The sequence below is a fragment of the Silurus meridionalis genome, chromosome 29, assembly GCF_014805685.1.
Source record: "Silurus meridionalis isolate SWU-2019-XX chromosome 29, ASM1480568v1, whole genome shotgun sequence".
NCBI lineage: Eukaryota > Metazoa > Chordata > Actinopteri > Siluriformes > Siluridae > Silurus > Silurus meridionalis.
Window position 1 is genome coordinate 10593658 of NC_060912.1, and position 22477 is coordinate 10616134.

The following is a 22477-nucleotide window of genomic DNA, read 5'->3' on the forward strand; positions in this document are numbered from 1 at the left end:
GTGTGGGCAAATACGTTAGCATTTCACCGGGCAGTGCCACACACACCTACGTGTGTATGAGTGCCGAGTGTGACCCGGCGCCAGGCTTCTTTCTGAGCTCAGAATATTCTGGAGCTTTCACTCCAGCTCACATACACAAATGGTTTTTGAAATATAATATCCAGACAGAGGTGAAGTGATTTAGAAGTCTGATTGGACACTCAGAGGCAGGTGTGTTAACTCAGGTTAGGAAATACACTGTATACACACACACACACACACACACACACTTCAGATTAGTTTGAGTATTTGGATTGCACTCAAAATGCAGCCCGTGTGTGAGTTTTGTGTGTGATAGAGAGTGTGTGTGTATTTCAGAAGGATGTGTGCACAAAAATGGAATTTTGGATGGAGTACGCATGTTCCTCTGTCTGTGAGCAGGTGAGGTGACTTTGCAGTGCAGAGTTTCTCCAGCAGGGGCACTGCATCCTGTACATGCTCAGCTTGAACGCTTCGAGGCGGGGCCAGGCTGCGCTGCCAGAGAGGGTGGAGCTAAAGAGACTCATGTGATCACTGTGGCCAGACCTAACCGCAGCTCAGAGAAACTGGTACAATTACCCATCTATCTGTCTGTCTGTCTGTCTGTCTGTCTGTCTGTCTGTCTGTCTGTCTGTCTGTCTAACCCCAACTCCAAAAAGTTAATAAAAACAAAATGCAAAGATTTGCAAATCTTATAAACCCATATTTTATTCACAATAGAACAGAGAAAACATATTCAATGTTTAAACTGAGAACATGTTCCATTTTAAAGAGAAAATAAGGTTATTGTGAATTTAATTTCTGCAACACGTCTCAAAAAAAGTTGTGACAGAGCGATGTTTACCATCGTGTAGCATCACGTCTTCTGTCTGTATACATCTGGAAACTGAGGAGACCAGTGAGAGAGGAATGTTGTCCCATATGTGTCTGATACTGTATTGTAGCTTCTCAACAGTTCTTGGTGTTTTTGTTGTATTTTTCGTTTCATTAAGCACCAAATGTTTTATATGGTGAAAGGTCTAGACTGCAGACAGGCCGGTTCAGCACCCGGACTCTTCTACTAAGAAGTCATGCTATTGTAATAGATGCAGCATGCAGTTAGCATTGTCTTGCTCAAACATGTAAGGCCATTCCTTAAAATTATATTTTTTGGATGGAAGCATTTGTTGCTCTGAAACCTGTAGATACCGTTCAGCATTGATGGAGTCTTTCCAAATGTGCAGACACTAATACACTCCCATACCATCAGAGTGGCAGTTTCTTTTAACTGAGCACTGTTAACAATCCAGGAAGTCCCTCTCCTCTTTAGTCCAGAAGCCGTGGTGTCCATGGTTTCCAAACGTATATACGAAATCATCTTACTGACCTGTTGTCAATTAACCTCGTTAGTTGCAAAATGTTTCTCCAACTGTTTCATTTTAGTAAAATAATTTTTTCCAGACTTTTGTTGCCCGTCCCAACTTCCCAGACTGTCTGTCGGTCTATTTATCTATCTGTCTTTCTCTGTAGGTGACGGTGGTTCTGAAGCCACTGTCGTACTCACATCCTGTTCAGCGCTCAGTCATTCTTGTGCTGAGTTCCCAGCATGCAATGCACTGGCTTCTACAGAATGAGGGGCTGCCAGAAAACCTCCATGTCATGGTGCAGGTCAGTGCTTATATTTTGTGTGTGTGTGCTAAAATGTTTAAATGTTTTTTTTTGCAGTTATAAAAAGCCAATGGTCAGTGTATATGTGTGTGTATGTGTGTGTTTGCGTGTTGCAGGTATCAGCAAACTCCACGCTGGAGAACGGGAGCGTGTCAGCTCGTGTCCATGCCATCCCCTCGTTGCCCTGGCGACCTCGTGCCCTCCTGCGCTGGACCCTTCAACGTCATGCAAGCATCTCCTCCCTTACACACTCAGCCAGTGCGAATCGTGTGTACCTTCGGCTCGGAGAGGGTACACACACACACACACACACACACACACATATACACATCGAGGTACAAATCACAAGCCTTGCTCTATTTGGCATTTTTATCGATTAAAGATTTAGTTTCAGACGATATATGCATCTAATGTTAAAAGGCCACAAGTCTTCACGTTCCTGTTTTCCCCACCCTCAGATCCCAGCATGCCGAGCATGTGTCGCCTGCAGTCTCTTTTTCTCTCTCATAACTACCTGGCCTCCAAGCTGCAGGAGCAGGAAGTGAACGGCTGCGCTTCCTCTGAGAGACTCTCCAACCCGGAAGTGCACGTCATCAAGCTGTGGTCTGCAGCCTCCGGACTCTGCGGGTGAGCTGCTGTGAACATCGTGCAGGAACACTAATTCTCTACAGATGAGCAAGTGGCAATCACATCCCGTTCCACATTTAGTACCCATTTGCTGTTATAATAACCTCCACTCTTCTGGGAAGTTGTTTCTCTAGATTTTATGGAGATTTTGTGTTAGATTTCATTCAGTCGCATGGGTGTTAGTAAAGTCATGTACATATGTAGGTGAGATGAAGAGGCCTGGGGGTGCAGTCAGCCTTCACACTCAGCCCAGAGGTGTTCAATGAGGTTTATAGCAGGAGATCTTCCACTCACTTCCAACCCATGTAATCCAGATCTTCATGAAGCTAGATTTGTGCACAGGTCAGGGTCTCCTAGTTCAAGTGAAGAGAAAATGTTATGTTACCGTATCCAAAGATCTCCTGTAGAATTGTGTACCTCCAACTTTGTGGGAACAGTTTGGGAAAGAACCACATATGGGTGGAAAGTTCAGGTGCCCTAAATAAATCTTTAGTTTATAGTCACACATCATATGAATACCTAAAGCAAGTACTTTTTGGAAACATCCAGCAAGGCGGCTTTGATATACCAGATATGAAATGAAATATTTGGGCTACCAGTGTTGGTCAGAAAGACAAGCTGGAGGCTTTCAAGGACAGTCCATGATCACACACCAAGAATCAGGAGTCATTTCTAGGACTTGAGGTTTGGTTATGTAGATTAAATCCCTAAATTAATTTGCAGAACCAGGAGTCCTTGCAGCTCATAATCTGATGAGTGAATTGATGAGAAACCATGTGAAATGGGCCAAAGTGTTTTTTAAACCTGAATATGTGCTATTTTAGAGACATGTTTTAGAGATGCTCTGCAATTCAATATGATGCAGATAGTTCAATTTTATTTCTTTGGTCAAACAGACAGCAAATTATCAATTTACTTAAGTGTCGTTCTTTGCCTGCTCTGTCTCCAGGATGATGCACCTCTGCCATGTTAATCTATATACTGTGTGACTCTCAGGACACGCTTCGGTCTCGTAGTGATGTGATATGTCATATTCATGTATATATAAAATATAAAACATAAGATATTGGTAAATTTTTTTGTCACTTTCTAAATAATAAAAATATTGCACATCTAATCATAATGTATAAATAAATTAGTTTTTCCTGATGCAAATATGTTAAAAATGATGCTTTGTGATACAAATGCAAACTTGTACCCGATGGACACTGTTTTTAAATCGATGCATCACATCGGTAACTTTTATGCCGATGGACCGATGCGAATCGCTGAATCATACCATCCCTAGTGTAGCACATAGGATCCTAGGTGAGGAATAATTGTATCTCTTAAAACCAGAATCAATAGCATGAAAAAGCCCTTCATTGCCTGAGTGAACATCCTGGATCATCTGAACATTTCTCTTCATATACCAGCCACAAATGGGAACACTGAGAACTCTAGTCTCATCGTCTTATTTTGCTCTCACACTCTCCTCAGGTCCATACAAGTGGAGGTATCTGTCTCTCTGCTGCCCCCAGTGGCTGATGCTGGGTGGTGTAACGTAGTATTAGTCTTGAGCAGTGCCGCTCCTGTAAACTGGGCTTTCGTGACTCCGGGTCTCCGTGGCCACATCACCGTTTACGTGAGGCGTCTCTTCTTTATCAAAATAACCACACATTCGTTCTCAAGCTGATATGTGATTCTACATCTCTTACATCTCTCTCTCAGGCATCTCACAGTGTGACGCCTCTCTATCCTCCCAAACCCGACCTCACCATGAGCAGCACCATCGTCCCTGACCTCCTCACAAACCCTGACCTGCTTGCCTGGGCCAATCAAAACGGCTTTTCCTCTGTGACGTCATATACAGAAGCTCATTTTGCCAATCGGCTTGTGGTCAAGCTGAAAGGGGGCGGGGCAGGTAAGACCAAAATCTTCGCCAAGATTTTATGCATTTTCGTTCATTTAGTGTAATATAAATGCTGTAAAAGTCGTCACGTGCATTTTAGGTCTGCATTTCAACACACACACACACACACACACACGCTGCTCACAGGACAGATCGTACAAAGCAAACTGTAGGCCAATTTTAACATTGCGAACAAATATGACCTTCATTCGGGGAAAAAACACTTTGTTTATTTTATTATTATAATAATATTATTATTATTATTATTATTTATCTTCTGATTAAATGCACTGATGTCCTTCACAGGCACCAGCCCAACGCCAAACATGTAGTCCATGTTGTACAGATAAACAGTATTATGATAAAATGATAGCGGTTTAACCTGCGTTTGTGGATAACATGGCGCACTGTGTACACTGGCAGTGATTTCTGTAGGTGTTGATGAGCCCATGCAGTGATTTCCATCACAGAATCGTGAGTGTCCATCGTTGGGTGTGACAACGATGGACAGGGTTAGAAATGAGTTTATTAGATGGACAGCACATGTAGGACGTTTTGGAGACACGGTGAGGGAGGTGAGATTGAGATGGTTTGGACATGTGCAGAGGAGGGACATAGGGTATATCAGTAGGAGAATGCTGAGGATGAAGACACCAGGAAGGAGGAAAAGAGGAAGAACAAGGAGGAGGATTATGGATGTGGTGAGGGAAGACATGCAGGTAGTTGGGGTAAAAGAGGCAGATGTAGAGAACAGGGGGGTCTGGAGACGGATGATCTGCTGTGGAGACCCCTAATGAGAGAAGCCGAAAGAAGAAGAAGAAGAAGATCTTACTAACCTTAATGACATATTCTACTGTGAATAAAATATGGGTTTACACAAATCAGATTTGCAAATCACACCATTCTGTTTTGATTTACATTTTACACAGTGTCCCAACTTTTTTGGAATTGGGGTTGTAGAAACCATCATCACTCCATCGCTGAGGTCTCCACTACAGGACAACTGACAGTTCAAAAACTCCATCCTTAAGACTTTCTAGTGTCCATAAACGTGTCCCTCAAAGACTCTGTGCTGATGCAAAACGTCCAAATATCTTTTAAAAATAGATCACACCCTTCTGTTCGGAGTCCAGATTACGAAGATAAATGAGTGCAAAAAACCTTAAGATGTTCCTCAAAACGGAACAATAAGTGATTTTATCTTTATTAGGAAAGACGGAGTAAATTTCAGAGAAACCTCACAGTGCTAAGGAAAATACTTCATCTGTGTGAGGCTGTGTCTCAAATCTCACACACACACACACACACACACACACACAATACAGGCTTACACTAGGGCTGAAGAAAATCAAAGCTGGCTGATGTTTAATATCATGGGAAAATAAATTCTCTTTTACACTCAGACACGGTGCAGGCTGTGGAGGAGGCGAAGGTCGAGGAGACGTGGCTGAGGCACTGGCTGTCTCATGAGCTTGACGCTGGCGTGAGCAGCAGGAAGGTCGTGAACGTGCAGTGTGTGGACGGACGCCTTGCTGTCTCTGTGGATAAAAAGTCCTTACAGGTCCTCCTCCTTTTTTCCCTGTAATCAGGAATAGATAAAGCAGTGTGTTCTCCAACATGGATCACGCCTTCTTTCTTTCAATTACTCCTTTCTCTATACACACACTCACACACATTCTGTTGCATGCAGACTCTGACTCTGTCGATTTCGGCGGTGACCCTGAAGGACCCCTCGTGCCAAGCGAGATCCAACGGGAGCCATTTCCTGTTGGCGTTTCCAGTCATTTCCTGTGGGACCGAAGGAGAGATGGAGCGACACGGCAGAGAAGTGCAGTACAGAAACACGGTTAGACAAAACAGAGAGAAATGCATGGAGGGATGGAAAGCAGACAGAGGGGGAAAAGTGTGTGTGTGTGGGGGGTGAAGGAACATAGAAGGATGCAGAAACAGAGGGACACAAGGAAAGATAGTACGTAGTGAAACTAACAAAGAGAAGATCTCATTTATAGTCATTTATTCACTTTTGATGAGTTCCTACACTCTTACACTAACGTTTGTGTGTTATAATGAGCTCCACTCTTCTGGGAAGATGTTCCTCTAGATTTTGTGGAGATTTGTGCTCATTTATTTATCCACAAGGTTCTTAGAAAAGTCAGGTAGGTGAGAAGGTGAGGAGGTCTGGGGTGCAGTCAGCGTTCACATTCTTTCCAAAGCTGTTCAATAGGGTTTTTCGCAGGAGATCTTCCACCATATTCAAACCATATAAAGCAGATGTTCATGAAGCTGGCTTTGTGCACAGGCACATTGTCATGCTGGAGCAAGCTTGGATCTCCTTGTTCAAATGAAGGAAAATTTCATGCTACCAAAGACGTCCGAAACAATCGTGTACCTCCAAGTTTGTGGTTTGGTGAAGAACCAAGTATGGCTGGAAAAGTCAGGTGTCCCAATACTTTTGGTGTATATTGTTAGCTTTCCTGAAACTAGCCAGCTTCGGTGGTGGAATTATCGTGTCGCTCGTATCTCAGTAGCAGCCAAATCTTTACAATTTACTCCAGTGAAAGGGATTGGGTTTTGTTTTTTTTGACTTCACAATACACTTAAAATCCTTTCATAGACACAAAGACACCTTGTCTTCTTATTTGACATGACACACTGCTCCTTTTTGCCTTTTTGTGCGCTTCTGATTACTACTTTGGCCCAAAAAAAATTCCTGCTGCGTCTTTGTCTGCCGAGTGTCTCATAATGGGCGTAATCACATTCGGAACGAGGGCCTTGGATATGTTATTAACACGTATGGAGTTAGAATCTGCCGGGAAATACATATCTGACCTGGGTCAGTGTGTGTTTGTGTGTGTGTGTGTGTGTGTGTGTGTGTGTGTGTGTGTGTGTGTGTGTGTGTGAGTGAGAAACAGGCTGTTTTTGTCCCGCTGTTTCTTACACACATAAGTGATCCGGGTTACAGCGTCCTGAACAAGATGAATCGTACCATTTATATAAAGAGGGGTGACGGAGCTGCTGGACAGAAACATGAGCAGCTTCAGGGGCAAAAAAGTACATGTGGCTTTGCTATTTGATGAACTTTATTTTTTGTAACGTCTGTTAGATATTGCTGTGGAGGTCCGAGACTTCGCCGAACTCACAGGATCGAATGACAGAAGAGAAATCAGCCAATCAGTCAACTCCATTGGTTATACATGTGAGTAAAGGGGCGTGGCCTGCATGTCTTGTGTATGTTTGTGATTAAGGATGTGGGCGTGGCCTCTGCACCTGTGTGTCATGTTGTGTGTGTTTTTTTTTTGGTTGTAGTTCAGATGTACAGCTCCTCTTCCCGCTCTCGGGGGCGCGCCTACGCCAAACCCGTCCTCCAGGCCGCGAGGGATGCTGCGGAGCGGGAAAGACCCCGCCCTCGGCCCCGGTCCCGCCCACGGCCCACCCAGGTTCCCTGGCCAGCACGGTGATCCTCTGCTCTCCATGCGTCTGTTTGCCACGGACAGGTTTGAGCAGAGAGCAGTGGGACCATGCGTGGTGACGGTTCACGGGCGAGTGTACGCCGAGGTCAGATCACACACCGCCGTGCTCCCTCTGTGTGTTCACGATAATCAGGGTGATCACGATGATGATGATGATGATGATGATGATGATGATGATGACGAGGATATTAATGATGAATTTATTTTGGAGTTTATCAAGGTTTAAAAAACAGCAAGTCCTTCAGACATGTCACAAACAAAACATTTCATACTTAATATTGTCTCTGTCCCTGTGTCACTCTCCATCTGTTTCCTGTCTTACTCTTTTTTGTCCTTGTCCCACTCTCTGTCTGTCTCGCTTTGTATCTCTATCTCAATCGATGTTGCTGTCTCACTCTCTATCTGTCCTGTGTCACTTAATTTGTCTCTATGTCTGTGTCTCTGTCCCACTTACTGTCTGTCTTGTTTTTTTATCTCTGTCTCACACACTGTCTGTCTATCCCTGTGACTGTCACTCTCTGTCTGCTGCTGTCTTACTCTCTTTTTGTTCTTCTTTCTCACTCTCTATATCTGCTTCCCTGTCTCAGTCTTTGTCTCACTGTCAATTTCTTCTCTCTGTTTCTCTCTCTCTCTCTCTCTCTCTCTCTCTCTCTCTCTCTCTCTCTCAGATCTCGGGCAGTGTGGGGATCAGTGAGAAGTTGGAGGTTCGCTCGTGTGTGTTCTCTCCTTTTCAGACCCACACACTCACACCAGCTGGCCCATCATCCGAGAGTTCTGTCCCGCAGACCCGTCCTTCATCATGCACACAGACACAAAGACAGACCACAGAGCAGGTGAGGACGGAGAAAGAGACACAGAGAGAGACAAGGAAGAAAAAGAGGACAGCGATAAAGAAAGACCGGAGGAAGACGAGGCTGAGAAAGAGCAGGATAGAGAAGAGGACGAGACGCATCATGTTCTAAAAATCATGGACGAGGAAGAGGATACAGACAATCAGAGAGACAAAAGACCGGAATCAAAAGACAGGACGTCCAGAGGCATGGACATGGAGGAAAGGACAGAGAGGACAGAGACGACAGTCCAGCTCAGGTTCAGCTTCATTCTGCGGCCGGTGTTTAATAACTCCATCCAGTTCCTGCACTGCAGCCTGCAGCTGTGTGGAGACGCAACTGAGACACACAGAGACTGTACACACACCGCTGCTCTCACACACACACCTGCATCTGCACAGGTAACACACACACACACACACACACACACACACACACACAAACACACAAAAGACCTTATAATTATAAAGTTCTACTTGACTGAGGGTGCTATCTCTCTCTCTCCTCTCTCTCTCTCTCTCTCTCTCTCTCTCTCTCTTACTGTACATCTATCCATCTAACCTTTCCTCTCTCTTTCTCTCTGTATATATATCTACCTCCTCCCTCTCCCTTTCTCTCTTACTGTACATCTATCTACCCCCCCACACACACTAGTGTGAGTACAGGAACTTATCCAGGCCTGTATTGGTCACGTATCTCCCTGATGCTCTGGCGGGTCTGGTGCTGCCCCCCGATGGTTAGTGTTCCACATTACAACATTATAACATTCCATTCATCCACAACATCAATTCATAAATACATCAATGAATAGAAAATTATGTTCATGATTTGAGTTTCATATTTTTTAAGTTAAGTAAATTTTGACTTGAATTTCTTTTTTTTATCACATGATTTGTGTTGAAGGTAAACTGGCTCAGAAGCCTCGTGAGACAATGATGTCCAAGCACAGTGCATCTAGCGGTGGTACACACACAAACACACAGACACACACACACATGCACTCACAGAGTTTGCGCATTATGACCCTGCTGTGTGTTGTATGTCAGGGGTCACACTGATGTTTTGTGTGTGTGTGTGTGTGTGTGTGTGTGTGTGTGTGTGTGTGTGTGTGTGTGTGTGTTTGTGTGTTCAGTAGCAAACTCAGTGCTGGTCACAGTGATTGCCGCGTTCCTGATGGGCATCGCCATGATGGGGGCGCTGTGGTGCATCTACTCCTGCACAGGTACCTCACACACACCTCATGTGCTCATGAACAGGAGAACAGGAAACAGGTGTTGGTGCAGTGGCTGGCAAAAGAAGTTCACTGTCCATAGTGCTGAAGTGCTGCAATTCAGCTCAGCCTACAGAGGGTAACAAAAGATGTGGGTTGAAGTTATTCAATCCCAAGTTTGACATGATTTTGAGTAGACGTGTGACCTGTGATGACCTCACAGGATAAAACACTTCGAAATGTCAAAAGCTCAAAAGCCTGCTGGGGGTTTTGATAGGGGTGGGGTAGGTAAATAATCCACTATGCATATAGAGAGAGAGAGAGAGAGAGAGAGAGAGAGAGAGAGAGAGAGAGATTTTTATTTAAAGAAGAATGTCATGTGTTGTTGTTGCCAGGGAGACCCGTGAATGTACCTAGAAACACTCTCCAGGATGTCCCAAATTCCTGTAGCCCAATGTCTCCACTGGAGCAAACCACCAGTTCGGTGTAGAGGTAGGTCAACCCTACAGAGCAAAAAAGTGGTACAGTCCGACAGAACCGCCTTAAACACAAAGTATTATGTGTTGTTATGCTGCTGTTTAATGACTGTGTGTTATTTTACAGGGACTGGAGGACATGAAGAAGAGGATGAAGTGTGTGTGTGTGTGTGTGTGTGTGTGTGTGTGTGTGTGTGTGTGTGTGAGAGAGAGAGAGCACTTTGTTGACTTTGTTTTATGATCCATGGATTGTATGAACTCAATATCATGTTGGAAAGCGCCGTTAAAACCACTCCGAGCAGCACCACTGGCCAGATGTTGACCTTTAGCATACAAGTAATACCACAGACATCATAGCACTGTTCCGTTCTAAATCCTGATTGGCCAGGAGGTGCTAATTTGTTTCCTACAACAGCAGCTCTGATAGCTAATCGTTCGCAAGGATCACATTACATGTGTTGTGGGAGGTGCTAGCTCAGTGGACTTTGATTCAGAAGGTCATGAGTTCAAATCCCAGTGCGTTTGCTGGGCCTTCGAACAAAGCCCTTAATCCTCTCCTGCTCGAATATAAGTCGCTCGGGATAAAGGCGTCTACCAAATGCAGTAAATGTTAATGTTGAAGGAGTCTCCAGTGTCAGAGCTCCGTACGAGTTTGAACTGAAGCTATAACTTGATGTTTTCAGTGCGCTTTACACATTCCTCAGTAACGTGACCTTGTTTTACATGAAGAGAGAAAAAAGCGACAGGGTGGTAAAGGAAGGAGCGTTTGTAGCTGCTAAAGCCTAAATGCAAACAGCTTGTTTCGCCGAGGTTCCTTGACATGAGCTGTAACTGTAAGTGGATAAAAAGTGCATGTCGTTCTTTAGAGAATAAAATCAGATTGAAATTGGGGGGTTTATTACTCCGCCCAGGCAGGTGTTATTCCAGCATAAACCCCCAGATGTTTTACAGTGTAAATAGTGTTGATTTTGCTTTTTAGTGCATGTAAAATGACTAATTACTGCTGTTAGCTCTCTAGGTAGTAATGTGTGTGTGTGTGTGTGTGTGTGTGTGTGTGTGTGTGTGTGTGTTATGACTGCAACTGAAGTGTGTTTTGAAGAGTCTACATTAAAGTCAATCTGTCCTTGCAAAGTTCTCCTCTTTTTATTTGACTATTACATTTATTATTTGATTGAATGGTGGTTTCTATGGTAACCAATGGAAATAGAAAATTCAAATACATCTTGGTGGGAGGGGCCAATCATAAGTGTGGATAGTAAGTTTTCTCTGTCCTGCGCATACACACACACACACACCTGCAGGTCCACTGGTAACACACACACACACACACTTTCTCTCACACACACCTGCAGCTCCACAGGTAACACACACACACATACTTTCTTTTACACACACCTGCAGCTCCACAGGTAACACACACACACACAAACCACCACAAGTAGCACACACACACGCTACCACAGACAAACCTACACAAGTAACACACAAAAGCAGACCTTCAGTTTAACAGCTAACAAACACACACACACACACACCTGAGGCTGCACATGTAACATGTGTATATACACACATGCACACTCTTACACACCAGCAGCAGAACAGGTAACACACACACTCAATCACACACATGCTTCCACATACAAACCTCCATAGGTAACACACACACACACATTGCTGCATCTAAGAGAACTGTGGGAATGAACAAGAACAGATTCGAAAGAGGAAAACAAAATCTTCTACTCATTTATTTTTATTCAAATGTACAATAAAATAAAGTTGTATCAAAATCTGTTTATTAATAAAAATTTCAGGAAAATGTGTGTATGATCTCTGTACAATTAACTCAGGCTGCTCGTGAAGGCCGTGCTGCTGTTACTGCTGCAGTGCGTCTCCAGGTGGCGCTGGAGGTCCAGTTTCCTCTGGAAGCCTAAGGGGCAGTGCAGGCAGCGGAACGGCCTGTAGCTGCTGTGCTTGCGGCTGTGAGTGATCAGGTTCGAGCTCTGACTGAACGCCTTTCCACAAACTACACACACATGCGGCTTCTCACCTGCCAAGAAGTGGAAGAGGAGGAAGAGGAAGGAGAGAGAAGGAGGGGTTAAAGACAGGTGTGACTATAACGTTCATGATCATCAAAAGTTACAAACATGAAAAGTTGTGTAGAATATTATAGAGATATAAATGTTCTGCTGATTTGTATAATTAATAATTCTGTATTTTAATGTGCATTGTGAGATTTCTAGATAAAGTGTCGAGTTTTGTAGTTGACAGTGTTGCGTGTGTGTGTGTGTGTGTGTGTGTGTGTGTGTGTGTGTGTGTGTGTGTGTGTGTGTGTCTCACCAGTGTGTATGAAGGTGTGTTTCTTCATGTCAGATTTCTGGTGGAATCTCTTGCCGCAGTACTGACAGGGATACGGCCGAGTGTCTGAGTGGATCAGCAGGTGAGTGGAGAGAGTCGAGGAGCGTTTAAACACCTTCCCACACACCTTACAGACAAAACTGCGCTCCTGACACACACACACACACACACACACACACACACACACACACACACACACTGTTTTATTAACCTGAACATGTTGCATCTGGATTAAAATAAATAGACCTTATGTAAGTAAAGGGTCATATGTCACACACACACACACACACACACACACACACACACACACACACACAGCTTTGTCATACTTTAGCTCTGCCGTAGAAGCCAGTAGGGGGTCGAAGGCCATGGTGCTGTGTGCTGAAACTCGACTCGCCCAGTGGAACGCTGACTCTGTTGATGTGAGTCCTGCGTAAGTGAGTTACCAAACCCACAGCTGATGACAGCACCTGAAACACACACACACACACACACACACACACACACACACACACACACACACACACACAATGTTTAACAATGCTTTTGAGGAATTGTTTGTCAAGTTTCAGTAAATTCTGAACAGTTTGAAGGTTTTTTTATAAAGTCCTAGGAATTGTTGTGTGAGATTGTTTAGGTTGTGTAGACCTCTGTGGGGTTTGTGTAGGTGTGTGGAGTTGAGCGGAGTAGAGTAGAGTTGTGTAGAGTTGTGTAGTTTGTGTAAAGTTGTGTAGAGTTGTGTGGGGATGTGTAGAGTTGAGTAGAGTTGTGTAGCTTGTGTAAAGTTGTGTAGAGTTGTAGTTTGTGTAAAGTTGTGTAGAGTTGTGTGGGGATGTGTAGAGTTGTGTAGAGTTGTGTAAAGTTGTGTAGAGTTGTGTGGGGATGTGTAGAGTTGTGTAGAGTTGTGTAGTTTGTGTAAAGTTGTGTAGAGCTGTGTGGGGATGTGTAGAGTTGTGTAGAGTTGTGTAAAGTTGTGTAGAGTTGTGTGGGGATGTGTAGAGTTGTGTAGAGTTGTGTGTAAAGTTGTGTAGAGTTGTGTAGAGTTGTGTAGAGTTGTGTAGTTGTGTAGAGTTGTGTAGTTGTGTAGAGTTGTGTGGGATGTGTAGCGTTGTATAGAGTTGTGTGGGATGTGTAGAGTTGTGTAGAGTTGTGTAAAGTTGTGTAGAGTTGTGTGGGGATGTGTAGAGTTGTGTAGAGTGTAGAGTTGTGTAGAGTTGTGTGGGGATGTGTAGAGTTGTATAGAGTTTGTGTAAAGTTGTGTAGAGTTGTGTAGAGTTGTGTAGAGTTGTGTAGAGTGTGTAGAGTTGTGTAAAGTTGTGTAGAGTTGTGTGGGGATGTGTAGAGTTGTGTAGAGTTGAGTAGAGTTGTGTAGAGTGTAGAGTTGTGTGGAGATGTGTGGGATGTGTAGAGTTGTGTGGGGATATTTGAGTTGTATAGAGTTTGTGTAAAGTTGTGTAGAGTTGTGTGGGGATGTGTAGAGTTGTGTAGAGTTTATGTAAAGTTGTGTAGAGTTGTGTGGGATGTGTAGAGTTGTGTAGAGTTGTGTAGTTTGTGTAAAGTTGTGTAGAGTTGTGTGGGATGTGTAGCGTTGTATAGAGTTGTGTGGGATGTGTAGAGTTGTGTAGAGTTGTGTAAAGTTGTGTAGAGTTGTGTGGGGATGTAGAGTTGTGTAGAGTTGTGTAAAATTGTGTAGAGTTGTGTGGGGATGTGTAGAGTTGTGCAGAGTTGTGTGGGGATGTGTAGAGTTGTGTAGAGTTTGTAAAGTTGTGTAGAGTTGTGTGGAATGTGTAGAGTTGTGTAGAGTTGTGTAAAGTTGTGTAGACTTGTGTGTTTATGTGTAGAGTTGTATAGAGTTGTGTAGAGTGTGTGGGGATGTGTAGAGTTGTGGGGATATTTCGAGTTGTATAGAGTTTGTGTAAAGTTGTGTAGAGTTGTGTGGGGATGTGTAGAGTTGTGTAGAGTTGTGTGGGGATTTGTAGAGTTGTGTAGAGTTGTGTAGTCTTGTGTAAAGAGTCTGACCTTCTCACACAGTGGACATTCACACAGTGGAGAGTTGGTGTTGTCCTGCAGTCTGTGGCTCAGCAGCACCTGCACCAGTCGCTCCAGTTCCTGCTCCCTGTGAGAGCTCAGAGAATCACTGTGAGGAGACCAGGCTGAGCTGGACACCAGGGGGCGCTCACCATCACCTGTCTGATCATCTACAGGAACACACAACCACACACAGCCACACACAGTCATCCTCACATCCCTTTCATCCTCACATCCTCTTATCCTCACATCATCACTTCCTCTCATCCTCTCATCCTCACATACTCACATACTCACATCATCACTTTCTCTCATCCTCACATCCTCTTATTCCTCATCCTCACATCATCACTTCCTCTCATCCTCACATCCTCTTATCCTCCTATAATCTCATGCTCTGATTTTCACTTCCACTCATTCTCACATCTTTATTGAATAACGAAACAATCTTTGATCACTTTGATCTGAAGCTATATGATCAGAGAGCAATTAGTGTACCTGTTCTCCAAAACCCCCAGTTCTCAGTCTGGAAGGCGGAGTTCTGGCTGGTTTCCATGGAAACCCAGTGGGAGGTGTGGTAACCGGGAGTCGATGCCAGTTTTGGGCTGAGCTGTAGAGCTCCAGGTGAGCTGCTCCCGCTGGAGCCGTGCAGGCCTCCGAGTTGTCCATCAGAGTGGCAGGCGTGGGTGTGGGTGTGGCCAGGTGAGTGGGAGTGGCTGGGTGAGTGGGCGGGGCGTGATGAATGAGACCACACTCTCTTGCTCTTGACCAGAAAAGAACGAGGCATTTTGCTTGCAGAGACAGGAGAAGGGAAGAGGGGACGGTCTGGAGAAAAAAAGAAAAGAAAAGAGAGCAGAGCGTTAGTGGGCTGTGTTTTGTTCTAAATCTTGATTAGCTTGCCAGGTGTAGTGTGTGTGTGTGTGTGTGTGTGTGTGTGTGTGTGTGTGTGTGTGTGTGTGTGTGTGTTCTATGTGGCTGTTGGATATTTAGTGCAACACAGATGACAGATATACAGTTTCAATGCCAACAGTTATTCCTTGAGAACAGCTTTGTGTGTGTGTGTGTCGATCGCACACTTAAACAAAAAAGCCCAAAAATGTAAATACATAAAATGAATATTAAATACATCAATAAAAACATCTCCAGGAAATGTGCATTCGCTATTTAGATGTTGATCAGCGCTTTCGAATTCTGGAATTCTGGATCCTCATTGGTCGGGACACACACTAGTAGTATACCAATGCATTAATAATCGTTTCCATAGTAACGGCTAAATCCAGCAAGTGTAACCTTCCCAAGCATGTCATCAGTTCCCAGAAATTCCTGGTTAGTTTCCAAATTGGAATATTTCCAAAATTCCCCAGATGATGTTCTAATGGAAAGTTGTAAAAATAAACGACTGTAATTTTTATGTCATTTACAGACATGATTGAGGACAGGCAGGATTGAGGACATGATGATGTTATTTTATGGAGGACTGCACAGTGGAGGTAGGTGGGCGTGGCCTCAGTGGTCCTGCAGTAAGTGTGCTGTGTGCATGTGATTGAATGTGCAGGTAGAAATTCAACTGTCACTGCATTAAATCTGGTTGTTTTAACCAAAATTATAATGTTTTAATTGAAGTTCCATGTTATAGACTCACCTGCAATTTTGTAAATTCCCAGTTTATTCCCATTAATTCCTGGTAATTCCCATGAAAAGTTTCCAGTCTTGAAAATGTTAAGAATTTTTCAACCCTAATCATAACCTCCTTGTTCTGAACACGAGGTCGAGTGGAGTGTGTGTCTGTACACAACGCAGAATGGTCCCTCCTCTCACAGCGATCGAGTTTGTTCTGATTTCATATCGAAATATTGAAGGTTGTTAAAAAATTAAGATGTGTGTGTCATGCATTAGAGATCATTTACAGCGGTGTCTCCTACATGAATAACACTGTGGTTTCAACCCCACACACACACACACACACACACACACACACACACACACACACACACACACACACACACCTGTGTGATTCAGTTAGGAATCCAAAGCCTGAGGTTTAGATTTTTTTCCTTTACCCAGATACACACTGTGGTGTTTTCCAGCTGCACAGCCTTTACTGAAGCTTTAATCTCACTAAAGACTCACACACTCTCTCACAATCTCACACACTTACACTTAAACACACTCTGACACTTTAACACACTCTCATACAATCTCACACACACTCACGGAATCTCACACACCCTCACACAATCTCACACACATTCTCACAATCTCACACACTCTGACACTCTCCCACAATCTCCACAAAATCTCACACCTCACGCAATCTCACACACATTCTCACAATCTCACACTCTCACACTCAAACACACTCTGACACTTTAACACTCTCACACAATCTCACACAATCTCACAATCTCACACAAATCTCACACACCTCACGCAATCTCACACACACACTCACACTCTCACACTCTCACCTCAAACACACTCTGACACTTTAACACACTCTCACACACTCACACACAATCTCACACAAAATCTCACACCTCACGCAATCTCACACACACTCTCACACACTCTCTCACAATCTCACACAATCTCACACAATCTCACACTCACGCAATCTCACACATTCTCACAATCTCACACACGCTCACACTCAAACACACTCTGACACTTTAACACACTCTCACACAATCTCACAATCTCACACCTCACACAATCTCACACAATCTCACACACTCACAATCTCACACACATTCTCACAATCTCACACACACAATCTCACAAACAATCTCACACACTCTCACAATCTCACACACTCACAATCTCACACACAATCTCACACACTTTCACACAATCTCACACACTCACACAATCTTATAAAATCTCACACTCTCACAATCTCACACACTTTACAAAATCTCACAATCTCACAATCTTACACTCTCACACTCAAACACTCTGACACTTTAACACACTCTCACACAATCTCACACAAAATCTCACACCTCACGCAATCTCACACATTCTCACAATCTTACACTCTCACACTCAAACACACTCTGACACTTTAACACTCTCACACAATCTCACACAATCTCACACAAAATCTCACACCTCACGCAATCTCACACACATTCTCACAATCTCACACACTCTCACACAATCTCACACATTCTCACAATCTCAAACACTCACACACAATCTCACAAACAATCTCACACACTTTCCCACAATCTCAAACACTCACACACAATCTCACACACAATCTCACACACATCTCACACACTCACACTCTCACACAATCTTATAAAATCTCACACTCTCACACAATCTCACACACTTTACAAAATCTCACAATCTCACACACGCTCACACTCAAACACACTCTGACACTTTAACACACTCTGACACTTTAACACACTCTCACACAATCTCACAAATTCCACACAAAATCTCACACACCTCACGCAATCTCACACACATTCTCACAATCTCACACACTCTCACAATCTCACACACATTCTCACAATCTCAAACACTCACACACAATCTCACAAACAATCTCACACACTTTCCCACAATCTCAAACACTCACACACAATCTCACACAATCTCACACACAATCTCACACACTTTCACACAATCTCACACACTCTCACACAATCTTATAAAATCTCACACATCTCACACACTCTCACACATTTTTGCACAATCTCACACAATCTTACTAAATCTCACATTTTCTGACACTCTCACACACACTTACACTCTAACACATTTTCTGTCACACTCACACACTCTCCCTGTCCCTCTGACACACTCATACACTCACTAACACACTTTTTCTCACTCTGACACTCACAGACTCAAGACCTCTTAATCTTACACTCTCACTCGTGCTCTTTAGGGATAAACTTATAATTATAAAGAACAAATGTATAATCACTAATCTTTTCTTTTATACAACTTTATAAACGCTTCTTCTCTGTAAAGTTGCTTTGAGACAATGTCCATTATTAGAAGTGATCTACAAATTGAATTTAAATTAAAATGTTAGCATGGGGGTTTTCCCAGAATATCAAATCTGCCCACTGGTAAGACTTGAAAATTAGTATATGAGTATATGGATTATTAAAAAGCTGCTAACTAATAGAAGACTAACAAAAAAACTCAATTTCAAACTAAATGAAATTCAATTTTTGACTCACATTGAAATTTAAAATAAATTTGTATCATTCAAATTAAATTATATTTAAATTTAAATGTAATAAATACATTTGTGAAATGAAAATTGGAATGTGCAAATTAAATTGTATACGATTTCAATGTCATTAAAATTTAATTTGTTAAATTTGAATGTCATTCAAATGAAAGTTCAATCACAAATGAATTTGAATTGAATTCGAATTGAATTTTGAACCAATAAAATTTCAATACTGAAAATTACATGAAATTAAAAAATAAAGATCAAACAAAATTCATAGAAAGTTTATATTGAGAAAATATACAGAGAAAAAACAATTTACCATTCAAATTAAATATTAACAATAAAAAATCGAAATAACTGAACATAAAATAAAAGGATTACATTAAAATGAACAAAAATTTTATTAAATCTATATTTATTACATTTTTTATGCCTAAGTTACTTATTTTTGCAGCTAGAAATAATGGGTTCTAAACTGCACACTGAAAAAAATGTTTTGTTTCCATCTTTACTTTCACAAGTTTATTTACAACCAAATCTAATTTCATTAATTGACTGCTGATGTAAAACAGACACTACTGTACATGACATTATAGTGATAATAATGTTATTGTGTTGTTCTACTGTAGTAAAAATACTAAATAAATAAAATAAATAAATTCATATTAATTAGAACAATAATTTAGTATGTAAATATAAATCATTGTTTGACCAAATATTTCTATTTATGTTTGATATCTTGTGTTTATTGGACTTACCTCTCAAGTCAACAGCAGGACCTGAAGCTTGATGAGCGAGTGTGTGAGTGAATGAGTGTGTGTGTGTGTGGTGGTGGTGGTGGTGGTGTGTATGTGTGTATGCGAGTATATTCTCTGCTTCTGAAGAGTCATAACACGATTGAGAGCTTGATTGAACCAGACTGAGGTTGGGCCGAGAGTGTATGTGAGTGTGTGTGTGTGTGTGTGTGTGTGTGTGTGTGTGTGTGTGTGTGTGTGTATGTGTGTAAGAGAGAGTGATTAATAAGTGTGGGAATAATAACAGATTTCTGTAAAACCAAAATGATTTTAGTGTTAGTTTGGAAAAATTGTTCACCACAAATTTATTTTACTCTTTCTGCACAAAGTGATTCGCTTGGGTTAAAGTTCAGATTTTCCTAAACGAATATATGAGAAGAAAACTCTTAAACCCAGGTGGAAATCTCTAAGATCATAACCTTTGCTTCTATAATAACCTCCACTCTTGTGGGAAGATATTCCAGGTACTGGTAAAGTCAGGTACATATGTAGATGAAGTGAAGTGAAATTCACATTCATCCCAAAGATGTTCTTTAGGCTTGGATCAGGAGATCTTCCACACATACTTCCAACTTATGGAAAGTAGATCTTCATCGATTTGTGCACAGGGGCATCGTCATGCGTGTGGGGGAAGATTTCATGCTACAGAATCCAAAGACGTCCAATACAAGTGTGTGTCTCCAACTTCGTGTTAACAGTTTGTAGAAGAAGCATATGGGTGGAAAAGTCAGGTGCCCCAAAACATATAATATATTTAATAAGGTTGAACTATATAATAATATAATATTATTTAACAAAGTAAATTGATGATCATTAATGGAAGTAGTCTCCAATGTGTGGGTTTTTTTGTATATATATATATATATATATATATATATATATATATATATATATATATATATATATATATATATATATATATATACATTTATTACACTACAATAATATTTATATATTAGAACGTTTTCAGAGCTGAAACCAGTCAAGCAAAACAATACAAGACGAACTGCACGTTCTTATGAATTCTTTGTTAAATTAGCAGCACGCTGAGAGTGTTAACTTCACATTGGCTGAAAACTGCTGATGGGTTTACGGCTTCCACGAACTGCTGGTCAGAAGGCGAGAAACTTCATGCTGATGGTTCTGGAGAAAGATGAACTAAGCATTTTTAAACCAAACACACACATACACACAGACACACACACACACACAAACATGGGCTTGTGAACAATGTTTAATGCTAATAATCAATGCTACATTACACCGATAAATGCTGTGCATGTTAAAGGAACACCTGTACACCTAGTGGCATTTTCACACTAAAGTCTCTAAGATGATGCATTAACAGTGATTGAGCAACAATTAAGTGGAGGACCTCCAGACTTTGAACTGATAGAAACCCAGAAAAGCATCAAACTGAAGACTATCGTAAGCCTTTTTGTTGTCTTCTACTTTTGTGGCTCCTCCACCTCAAGGTTTGATCTTTCTTTTCTTCTGAGATGCTTTTCTGCTCACCAAATATGTACAGTGGTTGCATAAGGTCCTGTGTCGGATGTCAGATCAAACCAGTCTGCTTATTCCCCTGATCTCTGAAAGGTCACCTACAGAACATTCAATGTTTTTTATGTTTTCTATGTGAAACATTATCAGAATCAGTAGACAAGGAGTTTGGTTCCAGCTGTTCGTGACTCTCAAAGTACAGACATAAATAAAACTATACATTCAGCTTGGACCATACAAGACAAAACAGACAATGTGAGTCAATACAGACAGTCTTCTTCTTCTTTTTTCGGCTTCTCCTATCAGGGGTCGCCACAGCGGATCATCCGTCTCCATACCCCCCTGTCCTCTACATCTGCCTCTTTCAACCCAACTACCTGCATGTCTTCCATCACCACATCCATAAACCTTCTCCTTGGACTTCCTCTTTTTCTCCTTCCTGGTGGCTCCATCCTCAGCATTCTCCTACTGATATACCCCATGTCCCTCCTCTGCAGTACTTATAGATATTACAGACTACTGTGTGTGAGAATCTCAGCCGGAGATCAGGAATAGTTTCTGAAACACATGATTCAACTTCTTTCTGATGTTCGATGTTTTAAAGCTTTTGACCTGGATCTGCAGACGCTCTGCTGTTGTCACCTGATAACCGCATGAACATGAGCAGGTGTACGTCGAACCCTGATCTAACCCCAGCAACTAAACATGAAATCTTTTAACTTTCTTATATATTTATTGCAAAAAAATTTGCATAAGGAATATTGTAGAGTCCTTTTGTGGGATCCCATGAAGCAAATTTGACACATTGATTAAAAAAATTGCTTTTTATTGAACATTTTAAAGTGTTTTTCTTTTACATGCTTTTTCTGCAAGAAAACTTACACAAGATAACATTCACAGTTATCCTAAAAAACAGAAGTAGACTTGTGCGTGACTTTAGCAGATTTTTTCTTTTCTTTCTTTTTTTCTGATGGGAAGCTCAGATCTTGTCAAACCGATGTGAAGTGTCAAGTTTTTTTCCAAAACAGAGCTGATTCTTACTTGGCGTTTTTTGTTTTGTTTTTTTGCTTTGAAACCACCACGAGGTGTGACATCTCCAAGAGATGTAAAAATTTTTGTGAAAATTCATCGATCCTTCAGAGAAAAGGTGAAGGAAACATTTCAGAGAGATAGATAGAGAATCGACTGTAGAGCGAGCGAATGAGCAGAGCTTTTGTACAGATGAATCACCACAGCATGGCCAAAAATAAACCTTCACCAACACCAAACACTTGTGAGAATTTCTTCCTGTGTTGTTTTTTTTTCATATCTCTACCAGATTAAAGACGATTGTAGGGTAACCTTTCGCCTCAAATAACCTATTCGTGTTGGAACTTCCCCATAAAGACTTTTTCTGTCATCTGCTGAATGGAACCAAGACGTAACAC

The 22477-nt window shown here is 41.9% G+C and overlaps 2 protein-coding genes across 2 annotated transcripts in view; one reads left to right on the forward strand and one right to left on the reverse strand.

Moving 5' to 3' along the window:
- Positions 1-11300, forward strand: part of engl (endoglin, like) — a 15361-nt gene extending 4061 nt beyond the window's left edge. Inside the window, 17 exon segments of the mRNA XM_046843998.1 lie at positions 421-587; positions 1528-1665; positions 1782-1956; positions 2124-2292; positions 3772-3916; positions 4003-4195; positions 5587-5744; positions 5874-6029; positions 7287-7379; positions 7490-7738; positions 8322-8554; positions 8557-8884; positions 9138-9219; positions 9387-9446; positions 9616-9705; positions 10089-10185; positions 10297-11300. Of these exon segments, the coding sequence (XP_046699954.1) occupies positions 421-587; positions 1528-1665; positions 1782-1956; positions 2124-2292; positions 3772-3916; positions 4003-4195; positions 5587-5744; positions 5874-6029; positions 7287-7379; positions 7490-7738; positions 8322-8554; positions 8557-8884; positions 9138-9219; positions 9387-9446; positions 9616-9705; positions 10089-10183 (2531 nt within the window). The 3' untranslated portion in view covers positions 10184-10185; positions 10297-11300.
- Positions 11301-11985: 685 nt separating this feature from the next.
- LOC124382112 (zinc finger protein Gfi-1b-like) lies at positions 11986-19652 on the reverse strand. The gene is made up of 6 exons (XM_046844221.1): positions 19515-19652; positions 15051-15377; positions 14544-14722; positions 12854-12994; positions 12507-12672; positions 11986-12216 (listed from the first exon to the last, which is right to left on the reverse strand). The coding sequence occupies exons 2-6, from the start codon at positions 15337-15339 to the stop codon at positions 12008-12010; spliced, it is 984 nt and encodes a 327-aa protein (XP_046700177.1). The 5' UTR covers positions 15340-15377; positions 19515-19652; the 3' UTR covers positions 11986-12007.
- Positions 19653-22477: the final 2825 nt, after the last annotated feature.

What these genes read in the sequence shown, in the direction of transcription:
- LOC124382112 (XM_046844221.1), bottom strand. Translation starts at nt 15,339, where the DNA reads ATGCCTCGTTCTTTTCTGGTCAAGAGCAAGAGAGTGTGGTCTCATTCA. An exon ending in CTGGGGGTTTTGGAGAACAG is followed by an intron (nt 14,723 to 15,050) that starts GTACACTAATTG and finishes GTGTTCCTGTAG; the next exon opens with ATGATCAGACAGGTGATGGT. An exon ending in AATGTCCACTGTGTGAGAAG is followed by an intron (nt 12,995 to 14,543) that starts GTCAGACTCTTT and finishes TGTGTGTTTCAG; the next exon opens with GTGCTGTCATCAGCTGTGGG.